At 42.7% G+C, this 20469-nt stretch overlaps 1 protein-coding gene across 4 annotated transcripts in view; it reads right to left on the reverse strand.

Annotated features, from left to right (window-relative positions):
• Positions 1-20469, reverse strand: part of LOC100080169 (transducin-like enhancer protein 1) — a 95367-nt gene that overhangs the window by 61080 nt on the left and 13818 nt on the right. For 2 of the 4 annotated variants that reach the window (XM_029056098.2, XM_029056100.2), the window contains exons 5-6: positions 3378-3440; positions 977-1081 (exon numbers count right to left, since the gene is read on the reverse strand). In XM_029056098.2, the coding sequence (XP_028911931.1) occupies positions 977-1081; positions 3378-3440 (168 nt within the window). The remainder of the gene's footprint in view (positions 1-976; positions 1082-3377; positions 3441-20469) is intronic. The other 2 variants (XM_029056101.2, XM_029056099.2) reach the window with 1 other exon arrangement.

The following is a 20469-nucleotide window of genomic DNA, read 5'->3' on the forward strand; positions in this document are numbered from 1 at the left end:
TTTTTCTCCATCTCCAGTTGGGATGTAATTTTAAGCACAGATGGATTAACTGGTTCCATTGTCTGTAGACGTCATTGGACTATGGCACTGTTAATCCGTACAGCAGCATGTCTAATTATCATTACAAAGTGTCTGAGGGAACTATAAAGACCAGCAGGGCATCTTCTCACAAGCAATTAACATAAATTGATAAATGAGTAATTTGAATCTGCTCAAGGCACTCACATATGAATAAAATCAGAAAGAACAGCTCCTTGTTGCGGCTACTTCTTTCACTTAGTCTGGATGGGCCGAAAACATGAGAGAAACTCTAGACTTTGTGGCGGGGAAATGAACTCATGCAGAGGAAAGAGTGCATGGTTCACCAGGTTCATTAATGCAAAGCAAATGACTTGTGATTGACAGTCGGTCACAAGCAACGAGTGTGAACTGATCTCAGCATATTTAAAAGCAAAAACTTGGTGAAAGGCTATTAGAACACTACGTCAGACAATTAACACTTCTCCCAAAGCAATAGAAATTTATTTTCATTGACAGGCCATTTTGAAATTCATGAAAGAGGCACAAGGAAGAAAAAAAAAGAGGCAGAAGAGTGAATAGTTATACAGGTTGCAAGTACCTTGAAAAGCAGAAAGCAAAGGGAGAGATAACGAAATGAACTGGAACAATAGTGAGCTGGGGTCTAAACTCATGATCCCACGCTGTAGGTAGGGGAGAAATGAACCATCAAAAGTCCACCCATTTGGAAGTGTTTGATACTGATCAACTAATGCAGTATAAAAAGGTTTGCCCCAGCAAGGGTACACAAGGACCCAGTTAAAATTCCATTAGAGCTAGCTTTCCCACCTCCAACAACCTCCCCTTCCCAACTGTCCTCCTGAGCCTCCGCATATCTCCCGGAACATCAAATTTCAAACAATCACATTCTTAACTTAAACTACCAAAGCAAGAAGAAATGAAAGCTGGTTATACACACTGTAGGAGGTAGACCTGGAAGGCCACGTACCCCGATGATGGCATTCAGCTCAGCCATGGTCACTTGCTTGGCACGCTCAACAGCTTGGGCCACTTGTTGCTGGTGCTTTCAAGGACACAAAAAGAGATGAGGAGCTATTAAACTTACAAGTCAAGCAAGAGTTCTCCCTGGACCTTCCTAAACCTCTCCCATCTAAGGACATACCTAAGGGTCAGGTGCGTTCCACGGAATGCATGCGTTCCACAGAACGCATGAGAAGCAGTGTGGCTCAGTGGAAAGAGCCTGGGCCCTGGGAGTCATAGGGCCTGGGTTCCAGTCCCCGTTCCACCATTTGCCACTGTGTGACCTTGGGCAAGTCACTTCATTTCCCTGGGTCTCAGTTACCACATCTGTGAAAATCCTCTTCCCTCTTAGACACTGAGTCCTTTGTGGGACAGGGACTCTGTCCAACCTGATTATCTTGTACCTACCCCGGTGTTTAGAGCAGGGATTGACACACAGTAAGCGCTTAATAAATACCATTTTAAAAAAAAAGTGAAGGAGGGAAGTCTCTTTTGGATGCACTAAATCCAGGCCCAGAGCGATCCTGACACAATGCTTTTGGAGGCAATTGAAAGCCATCTAAGAACTGCGACCCTCTAGGCAAAGGATGAACCAAAGAACACCCCATTTCCCTTTAAATCATATATTATAAATTACTTATTTATTCCTATTAATTTTTGTCTCCCCCTCTAGACTGTAAACTCATTCTGGGCAGGGAACATGTCTGCTAATTCTGTTGGACTGGACTCTCCTGAGTGCTCAATAGCTCAATAAGCACTCAACAAGCATTTAAGTGCTTACTTTGTGCCAGGCACCATACTAAGCATTGGAGCAAATACAAGCTTATTGGGTGGACATGGTCCCTGTCCCACATAGGGCTCACAGTCTTAATCCCCATTTTACAGATGAGGTAACAGGCATAGAGAAGTTAAGTGACTTGCCCAAGGTCACAGAGCAGACAAGTGGCAAAGGTGGGATTAGAACGAACCCAGGTCTTTCTGACTCCCAGGCCTGTGTTCTATCCACTCGGACATACCACTACTCAATAACAGTGGTGTTTGTTAAGTACTTACTATGTGCCAGGCACTGCGCTAAGCGCTGGGGTAGGTACAAGATATTCAGGTCCCATATGAGGCTCGCAGTCTAAGTAGGAGGAAGCACAGGTATTGAATTCCCATTTTTCTGATGAGGAAACGGAGGCACCAGGAATTTAAGTGACTTGCCCAAGGTCACACAGCAGGCAAGTGGCAGAGCTGGAATTAGAACCCGGGTCCCCCTGACTCCCAGGCCCGTGCTCTTTCCAATAGGCTACACTGCTTCATATTTGGAATATTAGCATCATCTTGGTAAATTAAAAATGTGTGAAGTTGTTAGGTAGCTGGAGGAGTACGGTGCCATTCTTCAGAAGGAAGAGGGAGGTGGCCCGAATGAAGAAGGCCTCACTGGATAAAGGGTTGGAAAGCACATTAATGTTGAAAGGACACTAAGGTCCATTTAACCTTCCGGTGTGCAAATATGAAAACTGGCACCCAGGACTTCAGCCACTGGCTTCTACCAGGAGGGACTGATATTAAAGCTAATGACAGGCCACACATCTCACAAGAGAAGCAGGAACAGTCAGCAAAGGTTCACTAGATTTCAGATGCAAAGCTGGCCACACCTGATGCTTAATCTAAAGAACTGTGTGGTCTTCAGAAAGAATTCCATCATCACATATTTCACTTCTGGAAAGGCATCTTCCAAGCCTCTAAAACCATCTTAGACAAAATTCTAGACATCTATGGCTTCCCATAGACTGTGAGCCCGTGTCTGCTTACATCTTCCCCAATGCTTAGCATCCAACTTGGCACATAGTAAGTGCGATGCAAATACCGCAATCATTACCATCATTCCTAAGACTCCATGCTTAATATCCTGAATCATACCTGTCAGCTCTGAGTCCTACCTCAGGGACAGTGAGGAATTATCTCCCTACCCACCCGTGAAAAATAAAACTCAATGGAGCCACTTTTTTTTCCTTTAAAGGCCAAACTTTCCATTTAAGTAGAACTGTAGAAGGACTGAGTGATTGGTAGCTGTCAAGCTAGTACTGCTTCTCAAAGAAAACAAAAGCCTTATCTTGATAGTCATTTTGCAGTTTTCTTCTGAAAAGAATTAATTTGAAGTTGAGCTATTGTCACCAGTTCTGCAGTTTGCCCTCAGATCTGTTAGACCGAATAGCAGGGGGTTTACACACTTCAGCTGTAACAGATGTTCCTCACACTTGTGCGTGGTGATAAAATTAACATCTTAAAACTAGCTAATTTGCAAACAGAGGAGCAACATAATTGCACTTTAACAGCTGAACAGTTTTACTTACTTCCTGAGACAGAAACGGGATGACTTGTGCACAAATTGTATTCAACCTCTTGGCGATTTCAGTCTGTAAAAACAAAACATTTACATGGTGAGGCTAAAATATGACTTGGATACCTTAGTGTCAATTAAAACAGACCCTCTTACTCCTACTGTTTTTCCTCTGGTGGGATGAAACTATATTTCAAATACTGGTCATATTTTTTTTAATATTACACTCTAACAAAGAGGGTAGGAGGTGCCAAATAGTAATCCCATTGAATAGGTGGAGCCTAAGAATTCCTCATCAGTGGTATTTACTGAGGTCCTTAGTGAAAAGCACTGTACTGGGTGCTGGGAATACTTTCTAAACACCTGATATTCACCCTGCCCTTAATCCCACAGTCTTTATGTACATATGCATAATTATCTGAACGTTTGTCTCCCTCTCTAGACTGTAAACTCCTTGTGGTCAGGGAATGTGTATACCAATTCTCTTGCATTGTACCCTCCCAATACAGTATAGTGCTCTGCCCTCAGTCAGCACTCAATAAATACCATCACTGCTTGATTGATTGGCAGGAATTCACAAAGAAATCAAGGTCCTTGCCCAAAGAGTTTATAATTAAGAGGAAGATAGGATAATTTTCAGAAGCATATGAAACAGCCAAGTACCATAAAAATGGATTGCCTATTAATAAATAGGTAGAACAGATTTGCAGAGATACCCACTTAAGTGCTGGGATGGTTAGTAGGGATGGTTAGTATGAACAGGGAGTGGGGAAGAAAAGAATAGGAATAATGGGCTCTTTATGGGCAGGGAACATGTCTGCTAATTCTGTTGTATTGTACTCTCTCAAGCACTTAGTACAGCGCTCAACACGTAGTAAGTGCTCAATAAATACCATTAACTGATCACTGTGGTACTAAGTGCTTACCATGTGCCAAACAAACACTGTACTGGGGGGTGGATACAAGATAATCCGGTGGGACACAGTCCCTGTCCAAAGTGGGGCTCATTTTATTCATATTTATGCCTGTCTCCCCCTCTAGACTATAAACTCATTATAGGCAGGGACCGTGTCTCAGTTCTGTTGTATTGTTCTCTTCCAGCTCTTAGTACAGTGCTCTGCACACAGTAAGTGCTCAATAAATACCAGTGATTGATTGGCTCACCATCTAAGTAGGAGGCAGAGATAGCCTGGGAAGCAGGCTTTAGCGGGGCTGTGATTGTGGAGAGGGACGTGATTAGCAAGTGAGCTGGGGAACAGCAAGTGAGCTGGGGAACACGGTGACACAGTCCGGCAAGAGGAATGGCATGAACACTGAAGCTGTAAGATTTAGTGGTTACTTACTAAGTTAATAGCGCTGAGAAAGCTCTACTCTCCTTCCAAAAGCATGGAGCTTGCTGAATTTCACAATTTCACACTAACAAATAGTTAACAGATTACTAAAACATGGTCTAAGCAGGACCTCTGTTTGCCCAGACATATAATAAACCTAAATGCCAATCCAGCCTTCACCAGGACTTCATCTGTAAACAAACTGTCTGCTAATCTGGCAGGGGGAGGTGAGGCTCTGCCCAACAGTTTAAGATCCTTAATGAGAAGGAGAGAAGGACATGATCCCTGCTACATGACAGGATTTATAGTCAGTCCTTGGTTCTGCTGGTAGCAAGGGCAAGAATCTGTCCCCAAGGTGTAAGGCCAGGTGGCAGTAGTAGAGTAGTAGTAGTGGCTACTGAGGGCAAAGCAGCATGGCCTAGTGGACAGAGCATGAGACTGGAGGTCAAGAAACCCAAGTTCTCTAGTCCCAGCTCTGCTAGTGGTTTGTGTGACCTTGGACAAGTCATTTAACCTCTATGGGCCTCAATTTCCTCATATGTAAAATGGGGATGAGAGAGATTAGAGCCCTATGTGGGGCAGGGATTGTCTCTATTCCAATAATCTTGTCTCCGCCTCAACGCTTGGCACATAGTAAGTGGTTACTAAATGACAGTAACCACTTTCAGAGAAGCAACGTGGCTCAGTGGAAAGAGCACGGGCTTTGGAGTCAGAGGTCATGGGTTCGAATCCCAGCTCTGCCGCTTGTCAGCTGTGTGACTTTGGGCAAGTCACTTAACTTCTCTGAGCCTCAGTTCCCTCATCTGTAAAATGGGGATGAAGACCGTGAGCCCCACATGGGACAACCTGATTCCCTTGTGTCTACCCCAGCGCTTAGAACAGTGCTCTGCACATAGTAAGCGCTTAACAAATACCAACATTATTATAGTAAGCGCTTAACAAATACCAACATCACTAGAACAGTGCTCTGCACATAGTAAGCGCTTAACAAATACCAACATTATTAAATTTTTTTATTATTATTATTGCCAGTATAATTATTAGTGCTTAGTAAATTACAACAGAAGGTAAGCAACTGTTCCCTGCCCACAAGATCTCACAATCCAACTGGGACACACACACACAGACACACACACACAAAACATTTACAAAGAGTGGCAAGATGAAATACCAGGATAAATTAGAATAATCGAATGCACCACTGAATATTCACATATACATAAACCCTTGAGGATAGGTATAAGTGCTAGGGGTAGCAGTTGGGCTGATGTGACTTGGGTGTTGGGAATTGGACCAATATAAAAATTAAGGAATGCCATTCTTGAGCACACATGGATAATTCCTGACCAACATCACTGTATCACATCTGTACATTTGGTCAAAGCCAGTTATGCACACCTGGAAGTGCACACCAAAATGTATTAAGCCTGCCAGAAACAGCTGGCATCTGAATGTCTCTAACTTCCTGAAGACAACTTCTCACCATTTTCCCAGTCCCCGCCTTCTTGCCCAGATCCTCCCCTATGACTGGCTGTGCTCCAACTCATGTCACCAAATGAGTGACTGATATCCCATTTAAAACATCTTTCCCTCTGGCAAGCTCTCTGTGGGCAGGGAAGGTGTCTACCAGCTCTATTATACCGTACTTACCCAAGCACTTAGTACAGTGCTCAATAAGTCAATGGTACTTAGTAAGTGCTTGTTGTGTGCAGAGCATCGGATTAAGCATTTAAGAGAGCAGCATACAGAGTTGGTCAAAACATTCCCTGCCCACAAGCTTACAGTCTAGAGGGGGAGACAGATATTAGGTGCTCGAAAAATACCATTGATTGATAGACTGATTGATGGGTCCCAAGGACTGAGTTGTTTTTTTGTTCTAGAAACTTTCCTCCGATCTATGGATGGGCCTAGCCTACTGAAGATCAATTTATATCAATCATAGCACCTACAGATCATAGTTCCACGGCTACTAGCACCATCTTCAAATGCCACAGGACAGCTTCAGAAAGCTGGATAGGCAGCCACCGCCACCCCCCTATTTAACCCACTGCAAATTAGTGCTCTTTCAGTATTGATGCCCTGGCCCTATTTACCAACTCCGCTTAACACTTATAGTTCAGTTGATTGTGAATACATTACGCTATTCACTAACTTCATTAACCTACTTAGACCGATTCCTATGGAAAATCTGCCTCAACTTCTAGACAAAACCCTGGAAGTAACCTTTCAATACATTAGAGCTAAAGCCTACTGTACTTCTATTTATGTGAATTTCTTTACTAACTTTGCAAGTTTTATTACAGTAATTTAATTATTTGCTTAAAGCTCACTGTGGTCAAAACCTATTTACATTTTGCTGAACCCTCTTAATTGGTTTGGGGAGGGGAAAAAAAAGAAACTAAGTGGCACTGCTGGAATCTCATAAATGGTTAAGTGGGGGTGGAAAGTGAAGAACTTTCTAAGCGGGAGAGGTATAGGGACAGAGGTTGTTAGCTTGAAAGGGACAGTGGAAGGAGGTTAAAAAGTGCCAGGTCACCTTCTGCCCTAGTGAAGCGATAATGGAAGAGGCGGTCTGGGGGTTAAGCCAGGGAGTGGGGATGGTGGGGAGAGGGGAGGCTGGTAACGGGTTACTGAGGCACTAGGCAAAAGTTTCTTTTGTTGTCTGGAACGTCACCCAAAGCTTTGCTACCTCGGAGTGCTGGATTAGTCCAAATGTTCAGGGAATGATGTGTTCCTGTATTAAACTAAGATTGCAACAGTTTAACCTAGGTCAAATTCTGGCTCAAACTGTCCGTCTTGTAACTCCTTCCAAAATACCTATCAACCTCTTGACTGAACCCATGCCCTAAGAAGAATGCCGTCATGCTTACCCTTCCTCAGGGCCATAACGGGATAAAATCTTGGGTTGGGTACTCTTTGTTCAGTAAGTAGAAACGAGTTTATCAAATGTTTTTGGTGCTGCCTCCCTTTTGCACCCGCTTAAGTAGAAATAATGATATGATCTGATTGTACTGTACTTACCCCAGCACACAGCACATACTAAGTGCTTAACGAACACAATTACAATTTTGAATGGCACTTATTGAGCTCCCACTGAATGCGACACACTGCACTAAACGTTTGGCATATGCAACAGAAGTTTCTGCTCTGGTTCTCTGCTCACACTAGGCTCTCAATAATGATGTTGCTGTTACTGTTCCTGGCTTTAGAAATATCATTCCAATAATCTGTTCTCCCAATCATCCCAACTCTCAATGAGGAAAGCTTTTCTTCTTCAGGGCCCCCAAAAGCCTGACCCCAAAGGGGACAAGTGATGGGAAAAGAGCCTTCCTCAAGCCTCTTATCTACATCAAAAAACTGTACTCCCAACTTGATGTTTGATCCTTAAAATTATTCCAGCCCCTCTAACAATCAGCCAATTGATGGGTGGGTGTAACCTAATACCTGCCCTTGTCACAGGCGGATAGTATTTGGAGACTAGAGAATAGAGTTAGGTATAATGTTCATTAAGTGCTGACTGTATGCCAGGCACTGTATCAAGTACTGGGGTAACTACAGTGAAGAAGCTCTGACACACAGAGATTAAGTGACTTGCCCAAGATTACACAGCAGACCAGTGGCAGAGTACAAGATAGTTGGTAGACATGAACCCTGCCCTCATGGAGCTTCTTGCAATGATCAATAACAAAGTTCAAGCTGATCAGGGTCTGGTATGAAACAGATCTGTGTTGCTGGAGAATAACAATGTCGATCTAAAATGCTTTTCTTCTGAGGGCCTGAAGAAAAGATGAGAGAAGCCCCCCAGTCCGAAGGCTGCTTAGTAAGATACAGAAGGGAGACCAACATAACCCTTGAGCTCCCGAACTGATGCCCATAACAGTGTTCTTAGTGATTTCCCTTATGCCAATCTGGAAGTTGCTACCTTATAAAAAGTGGAAGTTTAAAATTTTGCTTAAAGTCTTCCTAAAATCCCACCTCCTCCAACAAACCTCCCCCAAATTGTACAAATCCACCAGCAACCTCCAGCACTCATGCACTTATTTTATACCCATCCTCAGGACTTTTGCAGGCAGCTTTATTCACTTGAACCTTGAATTATTTGATTACTCTGTTTGGAAGCTTTTTAATGTAAGCCTCCCCCATAAGAGTGTAAGCTCCTTGTGGGCAGGGAACATGTCATTTCTTGTTTTATACTTCTCAGGCGTTTAGTTCGGTGCATAAGCAAAGCTATTATCGGTCCTTTTTGCCCTGTTCTCTTCTGACCTCTACACTTAAATCATGCCACCCCAGAGTGTCACTACTTCTGAAGATTGAAGCAACATCAGTCTCACTTCACAGGTTTCCCCTTCCTTCATATCCCAGCTTCTGCAGCGTCTTTTGAGAACAAAGTCATGCCGAACCATTGTCTCTCCCCAAAATTTTCTTCCACTTTGGCTTTTATCGAAGATGTGCTGTCTAGGTAGCATAATTCAGTGGCCTCATTTAGCTTGGTGTTGCCAAAGAAAACCGTTGGTTGCATAGAGGGTTTTTTGTTTTTGGGCTGGCAAATACCCTTGGTTGTCTTTGGGCTTCTTGTCGGTCAAGAGGTAAAACCAAATTGAGGGAAAAAATTAATCTAACCATACCAAATGAACTAAATAAATCAATTTTTTGGTAACTAGATTTCTTATCAACCAAATTGACATGGAACAAGCTATTGGGACTGCCTTCTGCAGACAAAACTAATACTTTGGGAATGACCCATCATTATTCCTACTTTAGTATTCAAGGAACCCTGATGTCAGTATGTCCATCTGGGTAAGACAGCACCTGGGGTTTTTCCAGTTTGCATCCCTGTCAGCCTCCCCCCTCCCTTTTATTTAAAAAAAAGGTATTTGTTAAGTGCTCACTATGTGCCAGGCACTGTACTAAGTGCTGGGATAGATACAAGCTAATCAGATTGGACCAAGTCCCTGTCTCGCATGGGGCTCACATTCTTAATCCCTATTTTACAGATGAGGTAACTGAGGCACAGAGAAGTGAAGTGACTTGCCCAAGGTCACACAGCAGACAAGCGGTGGAGCCGGGATAAGAATCCAGGTCCTTCTGACTCCCAGGGCAATGCTCTATCCACTAGGCCATGATGCATCTCCCTCCCTCCCTTGACACTTCATCTTCTCCCCTTTCCATCTTGTAGGGCTTTGGGGCAGTCCCTAGAATCAAGACAGGCAGAAGGTTAAGGAGGGCAGTATAGAACCATCAGCACCCTATAGCAGCAGCTGTCTATTGGAGGAATACCTTAAATCATCAGGATGCCTGCACAAGATGGAGTAATTATAATAATACTTGAGGTATTTATTATTCAGAGCTTACAAGCAGTACTCTAAGCAATGGGGTGGCTGCAAGTTAATCGGGTCAGACACACTCCCTGCCCGCTTCCGGCTCACTATTTAAGTATGATTGGGGTATTTGTTAAGTACTTACTATGTACCAAGCACCATACTAAGCACTGGGGTAGACACAAGATAATCAGGTTGGACACATTTCCCATTTTACAGGTGAGGAAACAGGCACAGAAAGGCTAAGGTCACAGGCTGTTGGCACAATTTAGAGTAATGCTTTCCATTCCTTGCACAATGGATAGTCGCAGGCATTGTAAGCAGCATGACCTAGTGGATAGAGCATGGGCCTGGGAGTCAGAGGGACCTGGGTTCTAATCCTGTCTACTCTGTGACCTTGGGCAAGTCCTTTCACTTCTCTGGGCCTCGGTTCCCTCGTCTGTAAAATGGGGATTAAGTCTGTGAGCCCCATGTGGGACAGGGACTGTCCAACCTGATCAGTTTGTATCTATTCCAGCGCTTAGTACAATGCCTGGCACATAGTAAGTGCTTAACAAATACCATTAAAATAAAAAAAGTTCCTTGAGGCTAGTGCTTGTACCAGGCACTTGGGAGGGCAGAACAAAAGTCTTTTTTAACTTGTGTTGTGCCCTGCGCAATAAATACTACTAAATGAGTGAAATGAAAGGCAGCAAATATTCCTTTCGTCCACTGGCCAAGGGGGTTGATTTGGCTATGACTGCTAACAAAGCAGGTGGAGTCAGGAAAATGACATTTGTATATATTATTTATCATTTGTATATATTGTGTATTACCCATTTGTATATATTATATTATTTATTACCCTATTTATTTTGTTAATGAGGTGTACATCCCCTTGATTCTCTCTTGATAATGTTGTCTTGTTTTTGTTTTGTTCTGCTTTACTCTGATGTCTGTCTCCCCCGTTTAGACTGTAAGCCCGTCACTGGGCAGGGACTGTCTCTATCTGTTGCTGAATTGTACATTCCAAGCGCTTAGTACAGTGCTCTGCACATAGTAAGCGCTCAATAAATACTATTGAATGAATGAATGATATCAAGTCTGTTGAGTTACCCCTTTCAGATTTGAGAATAACTTCACCTCAATTAATAGTACTTACCACCTACTGTGCGCAGAGCACTAGACTGAATGCTTGAGAGACTAGCAGAACTCGGACTTGGACCCTGCGTTCAAGGAGCCTACATTCTAACGGTGAAGCTAAGAGTGCTGTTTTTGTTTATTGTTGTTTTTTAATAAAATGGCCTTTAATTCATTCATTCAATCGGATTTATTGAGTGCGTACTGTGTGCAGACCACTGTTCTCAGCCTTTCGGAGAGTACGATATAATGATGAACAAACACATTCCCTGTCCACCACGAGCTTACAGTCTAGAGGGGGAGACCGGCATTAATATAAATCAATTACAGATATGTGCATACGTGCTGTGGGACTGTGGTGGGCGGGTGGGGGAGAGGAGGGCGATTAATAAAGGAAGCAAGTCAGGGTGACACAGAAGGAAGTGGGAGAAGAGGAAAGGAGGGCTTAGTCAGGGAAGGCGTCTTGGAGGAGACGTGGCTTCCGTAAGGCTTTGGGGGCGGAGAGTAATTGTTTTTGATCTATAACTGTAAATTTGATCTATAACTTGAACACTTGAAATAGAGATGGCCTATTTATGAACAAAAGGTGTGTGAAGGTGTGGGTATGAATGGGTGTGTTCAGGAAAAGACTTCAGTTTAACCTTCCTCGAACAAACAAGAAATCATTTCATTACGTTCCGTTCCACTGTTCACCTTTTAGAAAGGTGCATTGAAATACGCCTGCTCTGCCCAGAATGCACCAGCATTAAACACCCTGAATGGTTTTTTGTTGTTGTTTTGCATTTTTGGTTTTTTGTTTGTGGGTGGTTTTTTTTTTCATAAAACAACCAGACTGTCTTATGACATGGAACAAATCAATAAGACTGTGTACAAGCACTCCTTGAACCTTTTCACGAGGGTATCAGAATAATGGGAATCTGCTGTTTAGGCACTGAAACAGCTGCTTTGCCTCTGTCAATTTGTCAAGGATGCAACTTTACCAAAATGATAAATTAAAGCACGAATACTCGTGCTTGGCAACAGTTGGGTCAAAACATTTAAATCATTTAATTAGGAGGAACCAAGACCAAAAAAAATTACAAATTCACAGACTCAACTATATTTTGCAAAATGCAGCTGAATTCCTTCATGTTCATTTTAATGATGCTTTAAAAAAAAAAAAGGAGGGCAGCTTGGAGTCAGGGGCCTGCCAAGCTTGTCATTTGCAAATAAATCAAAAGACCGTCATTGCAGTAGCAAGAATCAGTGAATGGAGTTGCTTTGTCATTCTTTGATAGGCCCCACACTCAAGCCTGCTATTAAAAATGAATGCATTCAAGAGGCTCTGCATTAAGAACATAAACAATTAAGGGCACTCGAGATGCTACAAGAGCTTTCTCATGAGATGCAGGCCCCTGCAATCTGCCTTGCCAGTGAGCCAGAGAGAATGTGGGCAATTAGTATTGCTGTCTCTGCCCAAGCAGCTTTCAACGAAGCCCTTTTTTTTTTTAACCCCTCCTTGCTTTCAGCGGAGCTACGGTCTGTGAAAGATCAGTAGTTAGATGCAAAACTGCATCCAATTGGAGACAGCTCAAAAGTGATGGATATTAGAATGCTTTAGGAGGCTGCCAAATGATGAGGAGATAGAACATAAAAAATTATGATCATCAGTAATTGGTGACTTATGTTCTGATTAGTTGAGCTATTCAGACTTTTAAGGGCTTTGGTTTTGGCTGTGGGGCATATTTCACCATAGGTATTGAGAGGTTGAGAATTCAGGGGATGCGAGTGACTAATTCTGTGTGACTCTTGTGTTGGAAAGATTTTTACAGCTGATGAGTACATTTCTCCTATTGATGTTTTGGGTCCTTGCTGGGATTCTGCAAAACTTGAGTGTGATGCCATGGTCACTGTCTCACTTATAGGGTGCTAAGGGAAATGATGGTAAAAGAGTCTCTTAGCCTCCTACTCGTCCCCCCTCCCCCAATTATATTTCAGAGTTCGAGTCAGAAGACACTACACTGTAAGCTCACTCTGCTCACAAAATGGGTCTACCAACTCTGTTACACTGGGCTCTCCCCAGGTGCTCTGTACAGTGCTCTGCCCATAGTAAACACTCAATAAATACCACTGATGATGAAAGATGCTGTTTTTTCTGTGGACTCAATGTTACAAACCTGCCTCCTGGATGCTCAAGAGAGACTTGGGACATTTTTGTTGTGAATGACCTAAGGGTGCTATGTGAACCTAAAAACCGTATCACTGCTTTAGAATTAACACCCTAAATTATCTCCGCCTATTGAGGAGTGGTTTGGAGTGGGGACTTGATTTAGAGGCACAGCAGAAAAGTCAGGGTAAAGATTTGAGGAGAGAGGTTTAGACAATAGCATTGTGAACTTGCTGAATGATGTGAAGGTTGAGAGTAGAAGGGAAGGGAGTGAGAAGACTTACACCAAAATTTTAATACGGTTCTCCAATCTAGGATTATCTGGGAAAATACATGTTCCAGGAACTCATAAGAAATACTGGCATTATGAGCAGTAGATTGAATTGAAAGCCACTTAATCCAGGGTTATTATCCAAATGAATATCCCTTTTAGGGGATCAAAGTAAATATAGGAAACAGGCTAAGGGGTCACAATACATGCAAATCAAGTCTTTTAAAAACAAGATCCTTGAACCTGATAACAGAGTGAGAAAGGCTTAGCCTCTATTAGACAACTAGCACTGTCCCCCCAAAGACTAACCAACCAATTCACTGTCAAAAGAATCTGCTTATTCATGAATCCCTGGAAAAGAAATCCTGAATGGGTTTCTTTTTCGAAGTCCATAAATATATCCGAACAATGCCAGGAATGTGAAAAAACAACCGGAGCCCCATCCTGGCTAGCCAAAGAAGCCTTCAATCTGAAATGGATATATACCAAAAGAAATTAGACAAGTATGGTTAGGCACCTCTGGGGAAAGAGGAACCAAGAATAATATGTTAAAGTAGGGGTCATTTTACTTCTAGTTTCCATTGACCCTGCCCAAAGTAACCACTGCTACCAGAAGTGGCCTGAAAAAGTGTGGTAGCCCAAGTATGTTTGTTTGTGGGTGCAGTTGGTTTTGGGGTGTTTCTTTAAGGCTCCTGGTTAGTCTAACATTAATTATCCCACATACACATAGAGTGCGCATAAATTTAGAGGCATGTCAATTCACGCCTACTGGAGCATGAATGACCAATTTTAACCCAAGTATTTATTGTGTTTTCTGGTCTGTCTCTGCACCTTGCCCACATGGGAGACCAGCTCAATAATGCTGCATTCCTTCTGGAAGAACAGAATGGACTTCCTGCCATTTATCCTGTGTAACACAGTAATCCACCAGGGAATAAAGGTCAATGTTGCACTTTTGGTCATTACTGAATCATTTGAGATGATCTGTGGCGAAGAGGAGAGGAAAATCGAAGGCTGTGAGAACGCTGCAAATGGCTTGACCTCAGACCAATTTTCATCTCCATCTGTCTAATAGACATGTGGATAAAAAGCTCTCCTTATGGGGCACTCAACTGTTTTTAAATCCATGTCACAAGCCAGGAATCAGTTAAATGATACATTAATAAGGGAAAATAACCTTTTAAACTCCAGACTGCTACGGAATCAGATTGTAGGCTCAACAGTTAAAGTTTAGAACACGGTTTACTAATCTTCAAGGAGCACAGTTATGGAGCAAATTTAACAAATAGGGAGAGTTTTGTGTCACAGAGAAATCGTGCTTTTGGCAATGCACAGGGAATGCCAAATTCTACTCGTACATGCAAATATATGCAAGTTTACGCCCCTCTCCTCCTCCACCCCAGAAAGATATTCACACAATTTCCACTGCATCTGCTGACATCCACTCATATCCAAGGGGGAACAGCAATTTTTAAAAGTAGGTGTTATTGGTAAATAGATCTTCATTTTTGTATGAACCAATTAAAGCAGTTCAGTTTTTATAAAGGCTTTTCAATCGCTCAATACAAACTCTTCTTGGAAATGGTACATAAGAATCCTCTAATCCTTGGCACAATTTTAACACCCTTTTACTTAAGACTAATGCTCAACGTACTGATCTGCAGTGGCTGTAAAGATTTTTTTCTTTTTTTTTTCCTTAAAGGCAATGTTGTGCCATTTAAAAGTTTAGGCCCCCACAGTAAATCAATGTCAAACAACATCGTGTCAAGCTAAGATTCAATTCAGGTAAGTGCCACTGCCAAATTTTCTTGTTCCCAGACGTGCTTTAAGATTATTTTATTGCTTAAAATTTAATTTGTTCCAACTCGTGTCTCCATGACAACGTTGGCTAACCCTGCAAATCATTTGGGTAATTGGATATCTTATCTTTCTATTGCTCTCAAATCGAATGATTCTGCTAGAATTGTAACAGCCAATCAAATTTACAGTCCTCCTGAGTAATAGACTCAGAAAAGTAGCCACATTCATCTCCTCTTTACAGCCATATTAACCAGTATGCGACACAGAGTAGAATTTGGCCTTCAAACTGTATTTTAAATTATAAACACTGTCAATACTAATAGTCTCACCACTACAAATTTTATTCAGGATCTGTTTCCCTTTTTTTTATACACAGAAGACAGGTTTTGATTTAATCTGATAAGTAGCAATTAGTACCAATTCCAAATAAACTTTGAACAATCTCAGCACTTTGGGGGGAAATTGACAGACTAACATAACAAGATAATCAGAAAACCACAGCCTTTTTGCATTTGACCTTGTGATAAAATAATGAGCATACGGATGACTGAACAAGATTATGGTACTAAATACAGAGAGATTGATTTGTCTGTAGCCCTTTATTTTCAGTGGATAAACCATACTTAGAAATTAATTAGTCAGGAAAGGGGAAAGAGTACAATTTCAGGATCTGAATCAAAGTCTGTACATGTGGCACGTTTATTGCCCAAATTTTAATCAGAATTTGTGAACACACTACATTTTTCTTAAATCTCACAGCCATTTCAAGCAACATAAAGACCAACCTACTCCATCGTGGGAGATATAAGTTAATAAAATGCAAAAATCAACAGTTAAGTTTATTGGCCAACTGGAGTATAGTTCTGGACTCGGGTCAGCTATAAAGTGCAGTTTATGGATACATTTCACTTGTCTAATTCCAATTTTCTCTGTAGCAGCACAACAAGATTTGCTCCTCTTCAGCTATTGACCATGCATTGTAAAATAGCCAATCCCACTTGCAATTATAAAATGCTGCTGAACCCAGGCCAACTGGCAGGAGGGAGGCAGTTGTCAGAACGATATGATTTTCCCCACAGATCTTTAGAATGTCAAGGCTCGTCTCAAGCTAAACTAAGCAGAGAGGGGTGGTTATCATATAAATCCCCTCACACTTGTGGCAACGCCTATTTCAGAATATGCCACTCTGTAAAACTCAACACTAACAAGCATACACACACACACACACACACACACACACACACACACACACGCAAACCCAGAGACAGAGGGCCACTTCTGCTCTTTCACCCCAAAGAGTACAGTGTGTCTGTGTGTGTGCGTACACCAATACATATCCATATGTGTACGCATGGAACAATAATAATAATAATGATGTTGGTATTTGTTAAGCGCTTACTATGTGCCAAGCACTGTTCTAAGCGCTGGGGTAGATACAAGGTAATTAGATTGTCCCATGTAGGGCTCACAGTCTTAATCCCCATTTTACAGATGAGGTAACTGAGGCACCAAGAAGTCAAGTGACTTGCCCCAAGTCACACAGCTGACAAGTGTCGGAGCCGGGATTAGAACCCATGACCTCTGACTCCTAAGCCCGTGCTCTTTCCATTGAGCCATGCTGCTTCTGGAGAGAAGCATACTCTCTCTCTCTCCCCCTCCCTCTGTCTCTCTCCCTCTCCCTCCCTTTCTCTCTCTCTCCTTTAAAGGAGTGTAAACCACCCCAACTTCCACTAGGGCTTCCCACCTATCATCCCAAATGCCCAAAACCTCCTCCCTTAAAAGGTTTTCACATTCCCTCATTAATATTAGTAACATAAACAACACCTGTGAATGTGAAAGTACCAAGTTTCTACTCCAGTACCCCCTTCCGGTAGACCTGAGAAAAACCAAAAGGTAGTTCAACGGAAACTTCTCTAAGACATCCCAGCCCCAAATGCCCCATGCCCTCCAACCTTCCCCTCAATTTTTTAGCCCTCCACCCATCTCTTTAGCAGAGCAGAGTCCAATTCTCCAAAATCCACGATTACATACAAGAATCACAAATGTTTCCTCACCCTGCTCTTTGTCAAACCTGCTGCTCAAGAACAATCATCTGTCACCCTTCCTTCCCCAATGTGTAAAAAAACAGGTTACATCTAGTTAGCTCTAACTCTATTACCACGGAACAGAATGTGCTTACTCCCCAAAAGGTTCCTATTCAGAGAAGAGGGAATTATTCTAGTACCACGTTCCTGCTTAGAGAAGAGGACTTTACTTCTTCCTGAAGATTTCTGCTAGGCCCTTTTCTAGCAGACTCTTTTCTAGACTAGACCCCTGGGTAGATGTCCAGTGGATCCTTAAAATAACTATTCTTCAGACAAGGAGATAAACGTAAAAGAAAAAGAAACTAATGTGTAGGCTGAAAACGTTGTTGGAACATAAGCTGGGCTCAAGGAATAAGAATGGAAAAATAAGGACATGAGAAATGACAAAACTGGGACAGACCACTGGTCCAATGGACAGTCTGGTATTTCTGTATATAAATGGGGCAACAGGATGCTTGGAGAAAGCATGTGATGGTTTCCCTCCTTGTCTGGTCCATCTGAATGTTTAGAATGTACCTTCTTAACATCCCTAAACTTTTCCCCCTCTCCATCCATAACTCTCCCCCTGATAGCCCATTAAGGACCACTGGCCTACAAATTTGTCCTGAACCCCTTTGAAACTGCTATTTTTTGCCTTGCACAGCTTACTGGGACAATCAATTCCATACGTTTACCAACCTGAGTAAAGAAAATTTTCCTTGCTTGTTTTGAACCTTCCACCATCAAGCTTCAGTGGGTGCCCGTTTGGTGTTTGGGGGCGTTTAAGAAAATTGGGTAAAGGACTCAGGGCAGGCGAAAAAAGGGATGGCTGCAAAGGACAATACGTGGTATACAGAAATGGAGTTTCAAAAGGCCTACAGACAGAATACATACATTTGACATTCAAATAATAATAATGTGTGATATGTGCCAGGCACTGTACTAACTGTTTGGGTGGAAACAAGCAAATCGGGTTGGACACAGTCCCTGTCCCACATGGGGCTCACAGTCTCAATCCCCATTTTACAGATGAGGTAACTGAGGCACAGAAAAGTGAAGTGCCTGCCCCAGGGTCACACAGCGGACAGGTGAGTCAGGATTAGAACCCAGGTCCTTCTGACTTCCAGGCCCTATCCACTAGACCACCTCATATATTTCTCCTACCATCTCAGATATTGATAAGTAACACCAATGGTAAAAGTCACTATTAGGGTATGTGGTCACATGTAGCTGTATGGCAACCAACATATGACTCACAACCCTTTCTTCACACTGAAGTAACAATTCCGTAACAATATCATCAACTAATCCCTATAGAAAATCTTTTTCCTAGGCTAAAGCTCTCAGATTTTCTCCCTCCTCCACTTCCCCTCTGTGACCTGTACAACTTCTTGTGGTAACAAATTCCATGCTTACAACCCACCATGTGTGAAGTGTTTCCTCTGCTGTGCTTTAGACCCCATTACATTCATTTCCACGATGTCCCTGAGAGACATTTGTAGGGACAGGTCCACTTTACAAATGAGGAAACAGCTCCATGGAGTCTGGTCTGGAGTGAATCCAAAGCAAAACCAGAATGAGGAGCTAGGTCTCCTGGGTTCCATTTTGTAGGTGCAGTGAGAGCAGTGTCTTGGACTTGAAGGCACCGGGAGCCAGCTCCAACAGAGACCTCAAATTCCTCTGGAAAGGTTGGGAAAGTTCTTCCTCTCTTCCTCTAACCCAATTCAGTCAAAAATGGAGAATTAAGTGTTACAGTGGCTAATTACTTGCTCCCATCCTACTCATCTCCATGCTCCGGGAGTTTTGGGGTCCTCTCCCTCACCCCAAAAATGCAGATTTAGGAACTGGAGTAAGAGAGGACATAGCTGCAGGGAATCATGGGCAATAGTGCACATCATCAGAGAGCACACACCACACCTTCTCCAGAGCTCTGCTCCTTTTCTCCAACACCCCGACTCAGCCGCTACCCAAATGAAGCATACATGTAACGTCGCCCCACCCCTGCCCTCTGCTCTGGCTCTATGACTATGTACTTGGTTGTGTTCCCTTTAAGTACTTTGATATTCACATCAGCCTCACAATTCTTATGTAAATACCCTAATGCTCCACTATTTCCGCTACTGTAATTTAATTCCTGTCTCCTCCTGTAAACTGTAAACTCCTTGTGGGAAGGGAATGTCTGTTATATTGTTACAATGGTGTACTTTCCCAAGTACTTAGTACAGTGCTCTGCACAGGGTAAGCTATCAAAAAATGATTGATTGCGTCTACCTACTCTATTTATTGTACTTTCCCAAGTGCTTAGTACAGTGCTCTGAACTCAGGAAGTGCTCAATAAATACCACTGATTGATTGACTGATCGGACTTGTCAAGCAATTTCATCAGCATCATCCAAAAGCCACACAACCTCAAATGGCAAGGGCAAGGCCACCAAAATCAAGTTCAACCAGCATTGAGGTGAGGCTAATTCCAATACAGCTACACTGGGCAGGACATGTGAAGAGACCGCATGACAGAAGGATATTCATTCATTCAATAGTATTTATTGAGTGCTTACTATGTGCAGAGCACTGTACTAAGCGGTTGGAATGCACAAATCGGTAACAGATAGAAACAGTCCCTACCCTCTGACGGGCTTGATATCTCAACAGCTGCTGTATGCTGAGCAGACAGAGGGTGTATGCAAGGAGTGGAGCAGAACACTTAGATATTTTAGACATGTCCGAACAGTTTCCGACAACATGGACTAGCAGAGAGCAATCAGAAGACAGGAGCAACAGTAGCCTGAACAGCGTGGCGTGTGAAAATCAGGAGTGGGGTTACTCACCTTGACCAAGATCAGGGTCCCAAGAGGCAGATTCAAAAGCAGCAACAGCATTGAAAGAGGGATTTGCACTAGTGTGACAAAAGGCTCACACACACACACACAAGCACGGCTTTCCTGCCACACTCGCAAACAGTCATAGCAGCTCACTCTTTTCTCTCTCCATTTGCACGTATATACACGTACATAGTATACCACCCACAACACTTGAAATGTTCATGCCACTAAAGAT

Source organism: Ornithorhynchus anatinus, chromosome X5 (genome assembly GCF_004115215.2).
Source record: "Ornithorhynchus anatinus isolate Pmale09 chromosome X5, mOrnAna1.pri.v4, whole genome shotgun sequence".
Lineage (NCBI taxonomy): Eukaryota > Metazoa > Chordata > Mammalia > Monotremata > Ornithorhynchidae > Ornithorhynchus > Ornithorhynchus anatinus.